At 34.9% G+C, this 21,747-nt stretch overlaps 2 protein-coding genes across 3 annotated transcripts in view; one reads left to right on the forward strand and one right to left on the reverse strand.

The window, feature by feature from the left end:
- The window catches only part of LOC111045954, a 342,136-nt gene extending 322,634 nt beyond the window's left edge, over positions 1 to 19,502 (forward strand). For both annotated transcript variants that reach the window (XM_039439778.1, XM_039439777.1), the window contains exon 10: positions 16,533 to 19,502. In XM_039439778.1, coding sequence (XP_039295712.1) covers positions 16,533 to 16,591 — 59 coding nt within the window. In that variant the 3' untranslated portion in view covers positions 16,592 to 19,502. The remainder of the gene's footprint in view (positions 1 to 16,532) is intronic.
- The window catches only part of LOC111056347 (pseudouridine-metabolizing bifunctional protein C1861.05), a 416,552-nt gene that overhangs the window by 349,969 nt on the left and 44,836 nt on the right, over positions 1 to 21,747 (reverse strand). The window lies entirely within an intron of this gene.

The following is a 21,747-nucleotide window of genomic DNA, read 5'->3' on the forward strand; positions in this document are numbered from 1 at the left end:
AAAAATCAAGTGGAGTAGATTGAGCATGAAAATCTCTACAATTAATGTTCAGTAACATTTTCACCTAAAATTGAAAATAAGCTTTAAATTCGAGAAAATGTGATTATTCAATTGCAAATTATTGTTGATTCTATTAAATCATTCACTATGAAGAGATAGCAGACCTCATGTGTGTCTCCAGCGTTATTGCCCTGTCACCAGCTGGCTCAAATCTTTGAATAGTAGACTTGAGATGCGCGGGAACACTAGCGTCAGGTGACCAATTTTCATAACGGCAAGGAAAGTTGTGTGAGTGCGCCACACCAGATTTTTTTAATTTCAATAATGAAAATTCATTATTCAATCATTGAGAAATATATTTTCTTCATGAATAAAATATAATTGTTTATTTGAAACAGAAAGGTTTTTATTGATTGTTCATTTGAGTGCTATATGCGGGAAATGGCGAATATGCTGTAAAAACCTGCGTATAAGGTGAGGTAAGGTATTTGAACATGAGTGAAAAGTTAATGTTCTATATCAGATGTACGGTATCAGCAAACATCTATAGAAGGCAGAGGCAAGGCAGATTACCGGCAACGTCGTTATCCTATCTTTCTCCACTGCCATTGTAACGTAGACATCACTATAAATAGTCTAATAATATAATCCCGTTTGTTTGATCTTAGTTTAACCTGTCTGTAATTTAAAACCGTTTACTTGATTTGTCTGTGATCTGTCAGTGCGTGAAATCAGAGATTGTATTTTATTACTACTGTATAATAAAAATTTCAAAAATCCAATTAAATCTATATAAATAGAACTGAATACTTCTGCTACTGCAAATATTGACCGAAGAAGTAAATAGCAGAAATAAATTTGAAATAATTGTTATACAGTCATAAAATTCCAGCAGTTGGTTAACTACAATTTCTAGTAAACATCTTTCATCTATAATTTATTCATTTATCTATTTATTTATTTATAATGCAAATGACACTAATGTAATAACATTGGCAGAAAAAATAATAAAGTAGTTCTTGTGCTATTTTTCTTTCAAATTTATTTTTATTACATACTAGAAGGTGACCAATGCTCCGCAATTAAATAAAAAACTTGACTTACTGAAATCTGGGAGAATTCAAAATAGACCTATAAAAATCCTCGGTAAATTAAGAATCTATATGCAAAATTTCAAGTTAAGCAGTCCAGTAATTGAGACGTGATGTTGCGTCATTCGTGAATTTCCCATTCCGTGCATAAGCCAATTCTTTCTTTTATTATAATTATTATGGTCTACTTTTAAGAGAGATATCTATATAATAAGAGAGAGTAGGGTTGTGTTTGTTCGTGTGTTCGTTTGTTCGCATCAAAACATGTCAACTTGTGGATTGCATACCGGAAAAACGGGAATGATTTAGATCTCCAAATTTTGCACATAGATTCTAAAAATATCAATCTAGTGCACCTGGAAGCCCAAATTTTAATTTTCCTACTGGATTTTTCAGAATTAATGTTTAAATTTCATTAATGGTACATTTGATTTCATTAAAAAAATCACCAAATCATATGGTCGAAGCTAAAAAAGAAACATCAGTTTCTATATTGCTTTCTACCTGGAAAACATAGTTTTGAAACTTCGTTTTCCTGATGCAATGTTTAGGCCTACACGTGGCATGGATTATTAATTTTTCAGCTAGAACAATTTTTGAGACAAATGCTAAATAAACGTCTACAGTTTCATCAATGCTGTATCGGCAATATGAAAACGCATGCAATATGTCTTTCAATGAAGGTGTTGTTATCTACATAAAGAAATTATATTCTTCCAGTTTCATTCAATTAAAATTTCAAAATTATTCGAGCCCTGATAGAATGACTGACTCACTGTACATAGGCCTATTTTGAATTCTTCTAGATTTCATTACGTCAAGTTTTAAGAAACACCCTTGCGAAGCACGGGTTACCTGCTAGTATATTATAAAAGTATTCTTTTTTCTATGGTAAAACTTAGCAGTGACCTTCCAGCAAAAATAACGATATCACCAAAAACTTCAGCACCCCACAAAATTCAGGAGTTATGCCCCTCCAAAATCCGGCTCCAAGCCCCCATTATTCAAGAAATTCATGAAACCCTGTTCCAAGCCCACATTATTCAAGACTGGAGTTACGAGCAGACACAAAATAGGACATAAGTCTGAGTTGCAGGGGCGGAGATACTGAAAAAATTTAATTCTCCTCCACTCGTCCAATAAAATCCTGCCGTAAATTTATTTCCGGGCCCGGAATAGACTTCCTTTTAAAAAATAATGCAACAGGATTGCCTCTAAAATGGAACGAATGATGATTGCACAAACTTGATTATTTAGTCTGTTATTTGGCCAAGGATGGTTCACTACAGCGTTGCCAGGTCGTTCATATACTATGTCCAATGATACACATATATACTTGGACCCAGTATAATGAAAACTAAGTATGGTTTACTATAGCCAGAGAAATCTTCTATACGATTGTTTTATTCTATGCTATATCGGTGCCATGTAGCTTTATATACTATGTCCAATGCTATACATATATACTGTGTACCATGTATAATGAAAACCAAAGGAAGGTTTACTACAGCTACAATATAGCTTATATACTATGTCCAACTCTATAAATATATGCCCCAGTACACAGTTTAATGAAAACTAAAGCATGTTCACTATAACGTTGCCATGTTGCTTATATACTACGTCCAACTCTTTACATATACTATGTACCCAGAACTAGTATAACTAGTAGTTCTGTGAGCAGTAGACCTCGCGCAGTTATAAACCGCAGCCTCCTCTTATACTGTCCATCAGAGTAAATCCTGTCAGTAAGTCGTGTCGGCGAAATATCGGTGTGAAAACGTGTAATGGCTGTTGGGGTTGGTGTATCGAAAATGCTAACGTCAAAAGCTAATCTCCTTCAAGACATACTGGCAACAGGACGGCCCGAGTTCAAAGCAGAGAAAGGTCGAGAGACGATACTATGTTATTTTAGTTATTAATTGCATGCGTTATTGCACGCAATCAATAGTTCATTTAATTGTATAGTGAGGTCCACGTTATAATGGCAATGGATAAAGATAAAAGAAGAGCGTTGCCTATTCTCTGCCTTGATTAATTATATTTCTACATTGTCAAAGTAGATTTGGCATCGTTGCGGAGCTAGAAAAGGATAGTACTACCTGCTTTGTCGAATGATAGACAAGAATAGCACCATGAAAGTTAAAGTCAAATACTGTCATTATAACGTGGACCTCACTATAGTGCATAAAAATTGTATTAAATGAGGCATGCAATTAATGGTCTACACAGCTACTGATTTTTTACCAAGTTACATTACATTGAGATATTGAGTTGCATGCGTCATGACATGCAATTCAAAATCCACTCTACACCTGATTTATGATGAATAATTTATTATTCTTATAGTGTGATTTTTACTCTAATATTGGCGTATGAAGGAGACTCCTTTTTCATTCTATATTATCCTTGAAATGCAAGATTTCCAAAAACCTGCGCAATTTAAAAAGGAACATACCTGTCAAATTTCATGAAAATCTATTACCGCGTTCCGCCGTAAATGCGCAACATATAAACATTTAAACATTAAGAGAAATGCCAAACCGTCAACTTGAATCTTGGACCTCACTTCGCTCGGTCAATAAAAACTAAAGGATATACACTATAGCGTTGCCATGTTGTTTATATACTTTGTCCAATTCTATACTTGGAATATATACTAGGTACCCAGTATAATGAAAACTCCATTTTTAATTAAAGTTTCATTTCAGTAGAATGAGGCTGTAGTTCTCAGAAGACTGTTTCTAATGAAAGACAAATAAGGCTCCATTAAACTAGATAAAGTAAACAGAGAATGATTGGACAAACTGCGAGGGAACAACAGTAGTTATTCTAGTTTAAGAACCTATTCTAGTTCTTCTAAAAGTGGTTTACTGGTATCAGAGACTTATAATAATACATGTGCAGTATCTTTTTCCTATCGTGGTATTCTTTGCTATAAAATGAGTGGAGAAAGAGCTTTGTTATCTCATGTTGTGTATTGCAAGTTGAGCTATTATTATAAGAAAAAATTGATGTTTTTTCATTTATCAAACAAGAATCAGGTTTTAAATTTGCATCAGGCTTCAAGAATCAGGTTATCAAGTTTGCTTCAAGAGTTTGAGTTTTTAATCCTTCAAGAATCAGGGAGGGTTTCCAGATAAACATTGATTAATTACTAAACATTCGAAGCATGCATTGATTCGCACGGGTTGTGGATCTCATTAATATAATATATAATCTATACTATAATAAAGGAGAGAATTTGCTTATACACGTAGGGGATAGGAAATTCACAAATGACGCATCATCACGTCTCAACTACTCAACTGATTAATTTGGAATTTTGTATATAGATTCTTAATTAACCGAGGATGGTTATAGGCCCATTTTAAACTCTTCAAGATTTCAGTAGGTCAAGTTTTAGTTTGTCAAGTTTTTGATTAGACCCTTGCGGAGCACGGGTTAACTGCTAATAGAGAATAGATATCTGAGAGAGAAGCAGTCACTGAACGCCCCTCTACAACTTGATGAGAGATTGATTGATTGATTGAGTACTTTATTTATGTAGATTACAATATATACTGGCTTATACACTTATATACAATAGCTTACAATACAGCAAAATTATAAATTAATTTACATAATATAGACTGAGAAAATAATTATTGAACTTATTATTGATTTCAATAATAATTGATTAATAATTATTGAATTTATGATATGAAAAAGCAATTTGTAGTATAATAACTATAGATAATTATATTGTTATGCATCTACATAAATTGGCGGAGCTTTACACATATCAATGTCCATTCTCCGGAAAGAATATTAAAAATATCCTCCCCACTAACTCTCTACCAGAAGAGAGAGAGAGAGAGAGAGCGAGAATGTGAGTGAGAGAGACTGGGTGAAAGCTGAGAGTTTGAACGTCGACCAATCACGTGCGAGTAGGCCTTCGCTTTCTTAACAGCCACGCCCACAATTGTCTGATGTTATTACGTCATTGGATTTACTCGATTTTGTTAAGCCATACCATTCAAGCCAATCTGATGTTAGAAGTTCTTCACAATTCAAGAGTTTACCATATAAGTATATTCTTTTTGAAATGGATTAGACAAGTTGAGGCTGAATAAAAGAGATTTCAATTTTAATAGAAATTTTTAAAGAAGGTCAAATAAAAAAACTAGATTTCAACTTGAAAATGGCCTAAGTTAGGGTCGAAACTGGTTGTTGAACTATTTTAAAGTTTTTAAAAAATAAAGGGTACTTCAAGATTTTTATATTGTTTTGATTAGGTCAATTAACTCTCTTTTTGTAGAAATCAATACATGCAGAAGATCTTTTGAAAACTGCTACTGCAAGGATATTTGAGTTAATTGACCGAGCGAAGTGAGGTCTAAGATTCAAGTCGACGGTTTGGCATTTCTCTTAATGTTTAAATGTTTATATGTTTTTATGTTGCGCAGTTACGGCGAAACGCGGTAATAGATTTTCATGAAATTTGACAGGTATGTTCCTTTTTAAATTGCGCGTCGACGTATATACAAGGTTTTTGGAAATTTTGCATATCAAGGATAATATAAAAGGGAAAAGGAACCTCCTTCATACGCCAATATTACCGTAAAAATCAGACTATAGAATTATTCATCAAAAATCAGCTGTCTAGTGGACTATAATATACTACCCGTTCAAAAACATCGAACATCTTGAAAATGTATCTTTCCATTAACGTTAGTAGACAGTTGACTAAAATACTACCCGTTCAAAAACATCGAACATCTTGAAAATTGTATCTTTCCATCAACGTTGTAGACAGTTGCAGCCAGACCTGATAACAGCGCTCACACTCACATTCCGGGACGACACGTCACGGTACGATATAGGAAGGAAAGCTCTATGTTTATTTAGGATTTTTTCTAGACATTTTTAATTGATAAATTATTTATTAATTTTTGAGAAAACATAACAATAGGTCAATGTAACTCACTGAGCGCGAGGCCTACTGTTCACAGAACTACTAGTATATTACAAAATCTATACTATAATAAAGGACAGAATTGGCTTATACACAGGAGAGGAATTTCACGAATGACGCATCATCACGTCTCAACTACTGGACTGATTAACTTGAAATTTTGCATATAGAATCTTGATTTACCGAGGATGGTTATAAGCCTATTTCAAATAATTTAATATTTCAGTACATCAAGTTCTTAGTTCGTCAAGTTTTCCAGTTTGACTCTTGCGTAGCACGGGTTACCTGCTAGTATCCAATAATTAATACATTGAGATAATTTTGACTATCAGTCTGAAACACTGATGTGACGAAACCTCGACTATTTTGGAAAGGATATTCTATGGAAAATGTTCATCCTACATTCCTGGATATTCTCTATGATCCACTAATAAACCTAATTGACTATTACAACGAAAGCATTTGACTATCAGTCTGAAACATTGATGTGACCAAACCTCCACTATTTTGGAAAGGATATTCTATGGAAAATAATTATTCTCCATTCCTGGATATTCTCTATGATCCACTAATAAACCTAATTGACTAGTACAACGAAAACACAATTTAGTTTCCGGCTGTTTGGGAAAATATAGCTTTTCGGTCGTTTGGGAATCGGTCAATTGGCATGCCACCCTGTGTAGCAGTGCATTGAAACAGGGCTTTTGAATAATTGAATCCGCCAGTCGTCCGAAATTACTGAAATTCTTGTGTGCTACAATTCTCCGCCAAATTGAGAACTAAGTGGTTGTGAAGGAAGAGGAGGTGAGAGAGTGCGAGAGAGAGTAGAGTTAAAGAGACAAAGATACAGTGAAAGAGAGAAAGGATCACAGAGAGTGATGAAAAGTGAGAGGTGGAGAGAGATGTTGATTGATTGATTATATGCCTTTATTAGGGCGGAGTTAGGACTCCACGTACTCTCTGCCACACAACCCTGAAGAGACTGAGTGAGATTTATTGATTGATTGAGTACTTTATTTATGTAGATTACAATATATACTGGCTTATACACTTATATACAATAGCTTACAATACAGCAAAATTATAGATGAATTTACATAATATAGGCTAAGAAAATAATTATTGAACTGATATGATATGAAAAAGCAATTTGTAATATAATAACTATAGATAATAATCATATTGTTATGCATCTACATAAATTGGCGGAGCTTTGGACATATCAATGTCCATTATTCGGAAAGAATATTAAAAATAGAAGAAAGAGAGAGAGAGACAGAGAGGATCACAGAGAGGGATAGAGAGACATATTGATTGATTGATTGAGTACTTTATTTATGTAGATTACAATATATACTGGCTTATACACTTATATACAATAGCTTACAATACAGCAAAATTATAGATGAATTTACATAATATAGACTAAGAAAATAATTATTGAACTGTATATGATATGAAATAGTTATTTGTATATCTAGAGTGAAAAGTACAACTTTTTCTCCCTGAGGGAAAAAGTTTGAAGCCCGAGGCGAAGCCGAGGGCAACAATTTTCCTGAGGGAGACAAAAGTATTTTTCGCTCGTGATGTACACAACATTTTTCCTCCATCTACATTTTTTTATAGAAACTGCAAATTAAATCATTCTAATAACTTACGTATTGGTGACAATGTTTCCTAACAACATAACCTAAAAACTAAAACCTAAAAACCGGTCGTCTGATAGGCACTGCTGATTGCGCTATCTATCGGCCAAAGTTGTAACAATCATATCAGCTGAGCTACCAAAAATGGCTGACTCCAGATTTGAATTGCAGAATGCAGATCAAAAATATTTGTTGGCTGGTATTTTGAATAGAATAAAACATTTTAAAAATTGTATAAATTTCTATTGTCTACCAATATTAAGCATATAATATCATACAAACATTTATTTCATGAGTTGATCAAATTTCTGGTTGTGGTATTGAATTCAGTTGACTCAATGACAGACACCTCTATTACGCTTTCTCATCTGAGCTTAGACCTTCTAACCTATTACCATGTAAGTTTTTTTAATAGAGATGCTTCCCATTTTATTTAAATGGAGTCACTTTTACTCCCTAGGGAGTTTTTCTGTTTTTTACTACCTAGAGCGAAAAAGTGACACTTTAGTATTATGTTTCAGGGAGTAAAGTAAGTACTTTAGACAGTAGGTGGAGGAAAAAGTAATTTGTAATATAATAACTATAGACAATTATATTGTTATGCATCTACATAAATTGGTGGAGCTTTGGACATATCAATGTCCATTCTTCGGAAAGAATATTAAAAATATCCTTCCCACTGAGAGAGAGTGAGAGAGGGATGAGTGAGAGATGAAAGGTAGCGAGAATTCCCAGCTGTAGCCATAGCAAAGCGCTTGGCCTTTATTGCCGTTTCAAATAAATCATTGCGCCACTCTGTGTAGCTAATTAGCGTTCAGCAAGCTTCGAAATGAAATATTATCTTGTGTGATTTACTACAGTGTGCTGTGAGGGCTATGTTTGTGAAGTATTTCCAAGAATCTTCTTAGCCAAGCATAGTTTTAAGTTTTAAAACCACTGAGGGCCATGATTTTGACGTTTTTCCACAAACATCCGTAAAGTAATCCCAAGAACGTTTTTAGCTAAGCATACTTCAAGTTTCGAAAACACTGTGGGCCATGATTGGGAAGTATTTCCAAAAACCCCCGTAACGTATTCTCAAGAACGTATTTAGCCAAGCATACTTCAAGTTTTGAAAACACTGTATGTCATGATTGGAAAGTATTACCAAGAACTTTCATAGTGACGCACGCTTTAATTTTTGAAGCTTAACATATGATTTACTTGTCTAGAAACCAGCTATAATAGTAGTTCTGTGAACAGTAGACCTCACGCAGCATTCTCATCCACAAGTACCTGATTGAAACTATAGACCTTATGGAAATACAGCAATAGACTGGCTTCTCCACACATCTGTGTAACCACTTGTCAGCTGATTTATGATGAATAATTCTATAGTCTGATTTTTACTCTAATATTGGCGTATGAAGGAGGCTCCTTTTTCCTTTTATATTATCATTGAAATGCAAAATTTTCAAAAACCTTGTATATACGTCGACGCGCAATTAAAAAAGGAACATACCTGTTAAATTTCTTGAAGATCTATTACCGCGTTTCGCCGTAAATGCACAACATATAAACATTTAAACATTAAGAGAAATGCCAAACCGTCGACTTGAATCTTAGACCTCACTTCGCTCGGTCAACTAGAATATTGTTATCATTGGTTTTCAAATGTTAAAAACCATATGAATATGGTTTTTAATTCTCAGGGTAGTACAATCTAAGGGAGATATAAATGATTTTCAATAACATATCTAGCTGACACTCATTGGTTGCCTATAGTCAGGTTAACATCATAATTTGCATTGGAGAAAGATAGATAGGTGAATGCCTTTTATTTAATAATTTGATTGTATGGTATGATTGTATCAAACCATTTGATTGTATGGCCTTTTATTTACACTTTATTGACTGAGCGAAGTGAGGTCTAAGAATCAAATCGAGGTTTTGCATTTCTCTTTATTTATGTTTATATTCATTCACGGCGAAACGCAGCAATAGATTTTCTTGAAATTTGACAGGTATGTTCCTTTTTTAATTTCGCGTCGACGTATATACAAGGTTTTTGGAATTTTCAAGGATAATATAAAAGGAAAAGGAGCCTCCTTCATACGCCAATATTAGAGTAAAAATCAGACTGTAGAGTTATTCATCATAGATCAGATGTCGAGTGGATTATAAATTGCATGTAATGACGCTTTCAATTCAATATCTCAATGTAGCTTATTGAAAACACAGCTGTTGTGTGGACTATTAATTGCATGAAATGACGCATTCAATTCAATATCTCAATTTAACTAATTGTAAACACGGCTGTTGTGTGGACTATTAATTGCATGAAATGACGCATTCAATTCAATATCTCAATTTAACTAATTGTAAACACAGCTGTTGTGTGGACTATTTTGATAACTTTTCTCCCGACTTTCTCTGCTTTCAACTCGGTAAGCTTTTGATGATAGCAGCATAGCTGTTTACATCAAATTATTAGCATTGTCGATGAAAACAAACCAAACAGCCATAAGTCGTTTATACACCGATATCTCGCCGACACGACAGGACAGGACAGAGTTTACTCTGATGGACAGTATTAGAGGAGACTGTGGTTTATAACTGCGCGAGGTCTACTGTTCACAGAACTGCTAGTAATATCAAAATTGATGTGGGCGAAATTGGGGCAGAAAGAGCCCCTTCTTCCACTTAACCCATGGGATAACATCGTTGCCGATTCTCTGAAGGTTTCTGATTTTAAAGGAGGAAAGGAATTATCCACATTAGTGAAAATGGTTCTTTCATGAGAAATTCCAACATTTTGAAAAAAATAAGGGAGCAAACCCTCCAAGGGTAATTTTTTCGAGAAGTATTCCACCATTTTTACTTTCCTTGCCCTATTACCATAGGTAAGGAAAGTATTGTTTTCCAAAAAAATTAAGGTACCCTAATATCGAGTTTTCTATACGTTTCAAGGTCCCCTGAGTCCAAAAACATGATTTTTGGGTGTTGGTCTGTGTGTGTGTGTGTGTGTGTGTGTGTGTGTGTGTGTGTGTGTGTGTGTGTGTATGTTTGTGGACACGATAACTCCATTCCTAATCAACCGATTGACTTGAAATTTTAAACGTAAGGTCCTTATACCATGAGGATCCGACAATAAGAAATTCAATAAAATTGAATTCAAAATGGCGGAAAATTACTAAGGAACCATGTTTTTCACGGTTTTCTCGAAAACGGCTTTAACGATTTTCTTCAAATTTATATCATGGATAGCTATTTATAAGCCCTATCAGCTGACATGAGTCTCATTTCTGGGAAAATTGCAGGAGCTCCGTAATATTCTTGAGAAAAATGGTGGATAATCACTAAAAAACCATGTTTTTCACGGTTTTCTCAAAAACGGCTCTAAAGATTCTCTTCAAATTCATACCATGGATAGCTATTTGTAAGCCCTATCAACTGACATGAGTCACATTTCTGGGAGAATTGCAGGAGCTCCGTAATATTCTTGAGAAAAATGGCGGATAATAACTAAAAAACCATGTTTTTCACAATTTTCTCAAAAATGACTTGACCGATTTTTTTCAAATTAATACCCTGTATAGTTATTTACCAGTTCTATCAACTGGCATGAGTCTCCTTTCTGGGAAACTAATGGGGGGTCCACCCCATCCTTGAGAAATGGACTTAGTAACCTCCTTCTCGTGCATGAGGTAGGTAGGTAGAGCAGTTCATAAAAAGAACACATAGGCTAGTCGAGATATTTCATCTGTAGAACAGCTGTTTTGACGACTTTTGAAAAAAATCATCGAATTTCACAATTTACACAAAGGAAAAAGTACTCTGAAAACAATATTATATATACACATATACAGAAGTCTGATCGTAGTTTGAAATACCGTATGTTGCCACCAATCGTCATTATGTTATTCCCCTAGATTATTCTCGTTTAAGAATGGGGCCTACAGTTCAATGAGCAAGGAAAGTTGTGTGAGTGCGCCACCAGATTTTTGAAGAAGGGAAGAGACAAACTCTTCCGCGAGGGACTTTTTTCATGAAATAATTCACGTTGATAAGCCTACAAAGTTTGGCAACCCACCCATCTTTCTCGTGAAGCGATGAACAGAACTCAGTGAGTTAAACCTGAAACTACACGCAGAGACGCGCAGCCCGAATTTCTGAATAATTTGAAAACTTTTCTAATCGTTTTTTCTGCCCAGTCAAAGTTTCTCATACCACAGCGCTTTACCAACAAATTATTAGCTACTGCCGAGAAAATAATACAGGCCAAAACTTTTCATAGAGTGACAAATTCTCTAGTGGGGTCCACGTGATGATGGCAGTTATTCAATTGATATTTATGTTGATATCCTTCTCGATCATTCAACAAAGCAGATAGCGTTATCCTTTTCTAGCTCCACAACGTTACCAGATAGTTTTCAAACAATGTAGAAATATAATCGACCAAGCGAAGTGAGGTCTTAGATTCAAGTCGACGGTTTGGCATTTCTCTTAATGTTTAAATGTTTATATGTTGCGCATTTACGGCGAAACGCGGTAATGGATTTTCATGAAAATTGATAGTTATGTTCATTTTTTAAATGCGCGTCGACGTATATACAAGGTTTTCGGAAATTTTGCATTTCAAGGATAATATAAAAGGAAAAAGGAGCCTCCATCATACGCCAATATTAGAGTAAAAATCAGACTATAGAATTATTCATCATAAATCAGCTGACAAGTGATTACACAGATGTGTGGAGAAGCCAGTCTATTGCTGTATTTCCATAAGGTCTATAGTTTCAATCAGATACTAAGTATCTGAGTATACTAAGTATCACAAGTCTTGTGGATGAGAATACTGCATGAGGTCTACTGTTCACAGAACTAATAGTTAATTTAACAATTTTAATATCAATTTTGAAAATGTATCAATGGAAAATCTTGACAGATGAAATATATTTATTTATTTCGAACAAAAATGAACAGTTAATATCATATCAGATAACGGTATTAGCTATCCTCTATAGAAGGCATTGGGAAGGCAGAGAATTGGCAACGCCGTTTTCCCACCTTTCTAGAATGCCATTTAATGTGGACCTCGCGTCCCCGGGCGGAGTTAGGACTCCTGGTCCTCTCTGCCACACAACCCTAAAGAGAGAGAGAGAGAGAGAGAGAGAGAGAGTGAGAAAGCTGAGAGATACAACGCCGACCAATCACGTGCGAGTAGGCTTACACTCTCTACAAGTCCACGCCCACAACGCGCTCTCATTGGCTGATGATATAACGTCACTCTAAAGACTCATTTGTTGATTTAAACCATTCAAACCAAACTGAAGATGGTTTTTCACAATACGAGAGTGTGAGCCTTGTAGGCCTAACATTTTGGGCGGTTCAAAGAATAAGGAGCAGGAAGGAAGACTTTTGAATAAATGAATACAGTCTAATATTTTTGAAACAGACCAGTTTAGACTCAATACTCAGGAAAATGGTTCATTTTTAATCAGTCAAGTTCTATTTCATTTTATCAGTATAATCATAGCCACCTCTAATACAAGGCCCCCAGCCTACGATATTGCAACGTCGCAGTGTAGGCCTAGAATCTAATACATGATTGGTGAAAAAGATTTAAAAAAATACAAGCTGATCTTTTCCACCAATCATGTATTAAATTCTAGGCCTACACTGCGACGTTGCAATATCGTAGGCCAGGGCCTTGTATTACAGGTGGCTATGGTATAATACATCGATTTATCTATCATTTATTTCTAAAGTTGTTGAGCTTCAAAGAAGCTGACTGAGATTTGTCTCTGTATGAAAAGTTCTGATCTATATTATTTTCTCCTATTTATGTTTCAAACAACAATTACCAACTGCAAGAGTCTTATCCCAATCATGCATCTCAACGACATTTTCCAGTCTGTTTCAGACAACAGACTAAGAACTCCAATAATATTTTATCTTGATCATGCATCTCAACGACATTTTTCTGTCTGTTTCAGACAACTAAGAATTAAGAATTCCATTTTATTATCTCTTTTCTGTATAGGGCTACTTGTAATATAACTAGAAAGAGAAATAAAAATCTCAGTACCCTTTTTTAATTATTTTATCACAACATGTTTCAACATTTATGCCATTTTCAAGTCATGACATTACATTTTTATTTTTATATCTATTTATTTTAAGAATTCCATCTGTTCATATCATGATCATCATTTAAATTATTAGTATCACGTCATGTTTCTGGTTCCCTCGGACAAAAACTAAGAACTGCAAGAATGTTATCTTCATCAAGCATCTTCACGACATTTATTTGTTTCAGACAAAAACTATTCGAACTGCAATAATATTTAATCTGTATCATCATACATCCTCACGACATTTTTTTGTTTGATTCAGATACAACTAGAAAACTATTCCATCTATGTATTTTGAGAATTCTATCTATATCACACCATGTTTAGCATGTAAATCTATCTGTAGCACGGCATTTTTCTACTTGTTTCAGACAACAATGGTGATACAAGAATTTCATCTCTATCATTCTATGTGTATCATGTGAATTTTTCTGTATCACGACATTTTCGTGTTCCTTTAAGACAACAATAGCTACATGAATTTCATCCCTATCATTCCATGTTTATCATGTGAATTTATCGGTATCACGACATTTCATTCTTTGTTTCACCCAGCAAGAAATATTAGAACTATCCGTATCATATCATGTTCATCATGTAGCCTGATTCATTAAAACCATGACATGTTTCTGGGGGTTTTTCACACAAAAACTAAGAGCTGCTACAATTCTATATTCATCATACAGTCATCTAAACGAAATATGTCTTGCTCTTTCAAACAACAACCAAGAACTGGAAGAATGTTATCTCCAGCAAACATCTCAACAACATTTTTGTGTGTGTTGCAGACAACAACAACAACTAAAATCTGCAAGAACTCAATTCGTGTTATATCATGTAAATTTATCTGTATCACGACATGTTTCTGACTCTTTGATAAAAAAGCAAAGAGCTGCAAGAATGTTATCTTCATCATGCATCTCAACGACATTTTTGTGTCTGTTTCAGACAACAACAACTAACTGCAAGAGTTTCATCTCAATCATGTATCTCATTTTTCTGTTCCTTTCAAACAAAAACTAAGAACTGCAAGAGTCCAATCTGTAGCATATCTTGTTTATCATTTAAATTTATCAGTACCATGTCATGCTTCTGGTTCTTTCAAACAAAAACTAAGAACTGCAAGAGTTCTCTTCATCTTCTATCTTCATCTATCATCTATCATCTATCCTCTTCTATCTTCATCTTCCAGACAACAATAACTGCGAACTGCGAGAATTTGATCTGTCTCATATTATGTTGACTTATGAGTAACACGACATTTCGCTGTTTGTTTCAGAAACCGTCAACTAAGAACTGCAAGAATTCTTTCTGTATCATATCATGATTATTATGAGAATTCATCTCAATCAAATGCATTTTATGCATTTATAAGCCAAGGTCATATAATAATTTTACACTTAATATGCTGTCTTGAAGACTCCAGTATGTTCTGAAGCCACTGGCAAGCCTCTTGTCCAGCAGCATGAACATCAGTCAGCCCTCCATGATATGAGTATTGTCAACACTCAGATATCAGGTGGTTCATTGATTGAATTTGTCCACATTGGCACAGAGGGTCAGAGATGTATCCCCATGCTGTCGTCAGCTCAGCACACCTTCCCACCTGCATCCTGAACCGGTTAAGGCCACACCACTCTCTACGTCTCAGCTGGGTGCCAGGGAGAATATAATAGGGGTCATCCACAAGACTTCTGTTCTTAACATCTCCCTGCAACCCTCTCAGTCCCAATAACTAAAGCAGGGGTCTCCAACCTTTTTTATCCAAGGGCCACATTGTTAATTCTTGGGAGGGCCAATAACAAGGATGTACGTGGAATTTGACTTGTGGGGACACACACGACGGGAGATTTGGGGGGTGTACAATTATTATATAATATGAGGAGTTTTAAGTATGTTTAAGTAGGAAGAAACAAACCAATTAATTTAATTCTAATACAAAGTCCAAGTTATTGAGTGTAAAAAGCTCATCAGAAAACTTGACAATGCATGACTTTATAAAAAGCTACCATGCTAAAAGAGAATACTCATTTTTAGTGAGAATTTTTTTTCCAGTTGAATTTTCCGCCCATTTAGGATCAAACTTTGTGGTTCCGATCATTAAAATTGATTTCGAATGTTCATCTGACAAGAAAGTATTTGGATTTAACAAACTTCATTTCTGAAAATGTCTGCTCACACTTGTAGGTAGATCCAGAAAGAGAAAACATAGCTCGAGCATGGTTTTTTATATTTTTGAAGTCTTTTTCTGGGAGAGAACTGTAAAATGGAAGTAAGTTACCTTCCTTGTAGCGTTCAAAAAGGGACATGTACAGTCCGTGCAGACCATTTGCTAATATCTCACAATGGTTGATCGCTGCTTGTTTACAGCTAATTTTACACTTATTAAGAAATGGAGTGGCTAGTAAGAGAAGAGTACTGAACTCAAAGTTGTTGTCAAAAATGTGTATATATATATATTTTGTAAAATCTGTTGCAATAACTCTCGGCGGGCCGGACAAAATCCATCCGCGGGCCGGATGTGGCCCGTGGGCCGTAGGTTGGAGAGCCCTGAACTGAAGCATGCATCTTCACTACATTTTTTTGTCTGTTTCAGACAACAACCAAGAACGGCAAGAATGTTTCCTCAATTATAGGCCTACATCTCAACGACATTTCTATATTACTAACTGCAAGAATTTTACCTCAATCACGCATCTCAACGACATTCTACCGTCTGTTTCAGACAACAACAACTACGAACTGCAAGAGTTTCTGCTGACGCGACACCGGACGCAGATCTGACTACGCCGCCTGCTCCAGGTCTGGTTCAAGAAGCACGACGAAGACGAGAAGCCGTTCCCGTTCAGCGTGTCGTTCAGCAAGCGCCGCAGCCGGCGTCAGAGTGGGGCCGACGACAAGCATGGCAGCAGCAAAAAGCGGCGCCAGTCTGACGGCGCTGGCATCTCGGACACCGGAGCGGGCGCCAATAACAACAACAACCCCAACAACAACACTAGCGGCAGTGACAACGATGAGAACAACACTAACTCTGGTCGCAGTAAAGACAAAAACAAGAATAAATAGTGGTGGTGTGGGTAATTATGTTGATAATTGAACCAGAAACTGATTAATTTAGGCTATGAGATGATTTAATTAGTCACAAAGACAAGGATAAACAGTGGTGGGGGTTGTGGACAGTTTAATTCAATCACAAACTGATTTATATAGGCTACCCTCACTGTGAGATAAAACGATTTAGGCTAAGTAGTCGCAAATACAAGATAAAAAATAAATATGACAGTGGTGGGGGCGACAATTTTAATCAAACCAGAAACTGATTAATCTAGGCTACACTCATTGTAATAATAATAATATCGAGTGACCTGACTGGCTCAGGTCTAGTGTCAGAGTTTTCAGGTCGCAACTGATCAATTTCAGGGCCTCTGACATGACCTAACGACTGCTTTTTCAGGCAGCCGGGACCGACGGCTTAACGTGTCCATCCGAAACACACTCATTGTGAAACGGAACTATTTGAGTAGTTGCTAAGACTAAAACAAGAATAAATTTATGGAGGTAGGGGAATAGGCTAAATATGGGGGTAGGTCAATAACAATGGTGGTGGGGAACAGCTGAATTGATCCAGAAACTGATTGATATAGGCTACTATCACATCGAGACAAAACTATTCAACTAATCGCGGGGACAGAAACGTTTTGAGAACAAGGACAAATAATGTTGGTGACAATTTTAAACTGAACAAAAATCTAATAAATGTAAATCCACTGCAAGAGAAAACAAGAATGGATAGTGGCGGTGACACGTTTAATTGAACCAGAATCTGATAATATAATTTACTTATTAGGTCAGCGAAAACAATACAAGGATCGGAAAATAAAAAACAGGCTATTGCCCAAAGCTTCTTCAATTTCCAAATTTAGTTTCAAATTGAAATTTGACACAGAACAATTGAAAACTATCTATGTTGCTGTGAAGATTATTGATGTCTTAGATATTCATATTTGATAGAAACGACTAGAAAAGTTGTCACAACAATAGAACAAGTTAAAAAGGGACACAAAAAGAAAATAAAGTAGTGGGAATGATGGTGATAGACAATTTTGATTGAACCATAAACTAATTAATATAAACTCGCTGTGAGACTAAACAATTATTGAAGTTAACAGAGATGAATAGAAAAGGGAGTTTTGATTGTTGATAATTGATCCATGAACTGATAAAATCTTATCATGAGACAAACCCATTGACCTATTCACAGGGACAAAACATAAATAAAATTAATTCTTTATTGATTTATACAATAAGTACATCATCGAAATGATATGGAGAGGGAAAATAAGGTAAACTAGAAATAGGAATGGGATGGTAATGGAGATGTTTTCATACTATTATAACTGGATCATTTTCAGCTCTGCAAAGTTGAGGGAAAATTTATTGGGCTATGGAATTATGGACTAATAAACTATGAGACATAAATGATCATGATAATTTGGGTGATTAATTGTGGACTAATTCTTGAATAAGGGTGGAAAATGAAGGTAGCCCAATTTCAATGTAGCCCAATAATTGAACCGTGATACACTCAAACAAATATATATTTCTCAAAGTTAGAAGACAGTTGTCTACTAACGATGTATATTTCTGACAAGTGAAATTGACATACCAGGACTAGTGTATCTGCTACACTAGTACCATATGCACATAGGCTATACACTCACCAAGAGACAAAAACAAAACAAAAATTGCAATTTGACGATAGATTGTGAATAACTTAGCTGAAACTATTGCAAAAGCAAATAGTCGTGGGACGTAGTTTTTGGACAAACTAAAGTTTCAAGTGATCTCGAAAACTTCTTGTGATCTACAAGACTGGGAAGTGATAGGATATTATTTCACGTTCTGTGCAAAAACATTTAACAAATTGACGGAAAAACCTCTAAAAACCGAGTATTAAAAGTGCTACAAAAAGTGTTCATAGACGATCTTATTGAAAATTTTATGGTGAATTTGGGAAGAAATTGGATGAGTACTACCCAGATAGAACTTGGCTTGAATTATTCATAAATCGTGATTTGAATAGAGGGGTAAACAATTAATCAATTCTACACACTGTTATGAATTATTTGATGTATTTTCTCCACGAGGTGTGTAGCAAAATTGTGATCGGACTTGTTAAAACATTTTTGTCTAAGTTATATATTGAAAGACTGTCAAAATGTTTGTTCATTTTTGAATATTTAGTTGTAAATAAGATAAACCAAGTCTCAAAAGACAACTTATTAATTGGAACTGGTTCAATCAATCCAAACTTCTAATTTCTAGCTTGAAAGCTTGTTTGTATATCTTCTAGTTTCTAGCTTCAAAGCTTGTTCGTAGGCTATATCTATGTTGTAAATTTGAATAGTTTAATCTATGATTATTATAGTTAGTAGTTCGAACACTTGTAAATTAATTTGTTGTAAAAATATGTTCACAGTATTGTAAGCTATGGTTTTGTACTTGATATTTTTCAGTAGCCTACGTGAGTTAATGTATTATAATTAATGATCAAATGCGTAGTTAAAGTGCAAGAATAGTATATTATACTACAGTGAGGTCCAAGTTATAATGGCAGTGGAGAAAGATAGGAGAACAACGTTGCCGATCTTCTGTCTGTTCAACGCCTTCTGTAGACGGTAGCTGATACAGATTTCCGATCCTCTGTCTTGTCAATGCCTTCTATAGACGGTAGCTGATTCAGGTCTGTCTTGTCAATGCTTTCTATAGACGGTAGCTGATTATAGATGTAATATTAACAGTTCATTCTCGTTTAAAATAATCAATTATATTTTATTTAGCAAGAAATTGTATTTTTCAATAAATTCATAATGAATTTTCATAATTAAGATGAAATATTTTGTTAATCAATTATCAATTCTACATTGTTGGAAGACAATCTGGCAACAGAGCAAAGCGAGAAAGAGATAGCGTTCTCCGCTTTGTTGAATGATAGACAAGGATAGCAATACCATTGCTAATCAAACACTGCCATTATAACGTGGACCTCACTATATTGTAAATTAATTTGTTGTAAAAATATGTTCCCAGTATTGTAAGCTATGTTTTTGTACTTGATATTTTTTAGTAGCCTATGTGAGTTAATGTATTAATAATGAATGGTCAAATGCGTAGTTAAAGTGCAAGGATGGTATAAACTTTATAGGAAACTATATACACTACCCTTGGTTGAAGTGGAGGGCTTGAAAAACTTGAGGATATAGAGCTTTGTTAAAACCTATAGAAATTTTTAGGTTGGTAGCCTAGGTATTCTGATGATAGAACATAGAAATGATGGGGTATCACACTCAAGAAGATGTTTCTAAATTGGAATTTATCCGTTTGTATAAAAAGGCGTTCAAATTTCACGTAGGTTTGAAACAAGTTTTATGTTGAACAGATTGACAAATTGACCTACAGTATAAAGCCACGTATACACCAAAGTTATTAACAAAATGTTAATAACTTAATCCTTATAGATTCCATTAGATTGAACGGAACTTGATAAACACATACGTTCATCATGTGTATGATAAGTTAAGCTCAATCTAATAGAATCTATAAGGATTAAGTTATTAACATTTTGTTGATAGCTCTGGTGTAAACGCGGCTAAGTTACATACATTCAAAATAACTCCAACAAAGTCTCCGATGTCTTATGTTTGAATGAGCTGCAGAAATTTGAATCCAAAACTAAGAATGATTCATTTACTCGCTTGAAAATATACTACCGTGGTTTAGGAAGGGTTAATTGTAAAAAAGTATACTAAGTTCGCCTCCAAAAATAGATTCGTATTCTAGACTGCTCAATATAGACAACATAATTACAGTAAAATTCTAATCTATTGAAATGTTCAAAAGACATCTAAAGCTTAAAACAGCTCTTATTATGTCATACCATAGAGAAAAATATTTTCTTTATGCTCATAATATACAACACAGAACTATGGTTGAAATTTCAGGGCCGGTTTCCGAGCTCGGGATTCAGCTAAGTTCTAGACTTTAAAACAGCTGAGGTCATAAAATTGTCGCAGTCCACTTTTAAATTGAATTTCTAAAAACTAGAAAATTAAACACAAAATAAAAGGAAGAGATAATAGTGTAAAGTTTCAGCTATTTTGAATTATTTAGGAATGTTTCACTTCGTCAAGGAAAAACGTTTTCAATATTATAGAAATGAGAAAATAAAGATTATTATAAAAATCTGTTGTGGCGCACTCACACAACTTTCCTTTCCGTTATGAAAATTGATCACCTGACGCTAGTGTTCCCGCGCATCTCAAGTCTACTATTCAAAGATTAGAGCCAGCTGGTGACAGGGTAATAACGCTGGAGACACACGAGGTCTGCTATCTCTTCATAGTGAATCATTTAATGCAACAGTTGCCAATAGTTTGCATGGATAATCACATTTTCTCGATTTTCGAGTTTATTTTCAATTTTAGATGAAAATGTTACTGAACATGAATTGTAGAGATTCTCATGCTCAATCTATTCCACTCGAAATTTTTTGTTTAAATTGTATATGAAGCTTGATAATTAAGAATCTAGAATCAAATTTTGCATAGATGGGGCGGAACTCCTGAAATTTTTACAGATATGGGACTCGTGGCAGTTGATAGAGCTTATCGATGACTATTTCAGGTATAACTTTAATCAAAATCGTTGGAGCCGTTTTCGAGAAAACCGCGAAAAACCCTGTCTTTGACAACATTATCTCCATTTTAGCCGCCATCTTGAATCACATTTGATCGAAATTGTTCGTGTCGGATCCTTATATTGTAAGGACCTTACGCTCCAAATTTCAAGTCATTCCGTTAATTGGGAGATGAGATATCGTGTACGCAGACGCACATACACTCATACACAACAACACACACACACACACACACACACACAAC

This window comes from Nilaparvata lugens, chromosome 13, assembly GCF_014356525.2.
Source record: "Nilaparvata lugens isolate BPH chromosome 13, ASM1435652v1, whole genome shotgun sequence".
NCBI classification, from domain to species: Eukaryota; Metazoa; Arthropoda; class Insecta; order Hemiptera; family Delphacidae; genus Nilaparvata; species Nilaparvata lugens.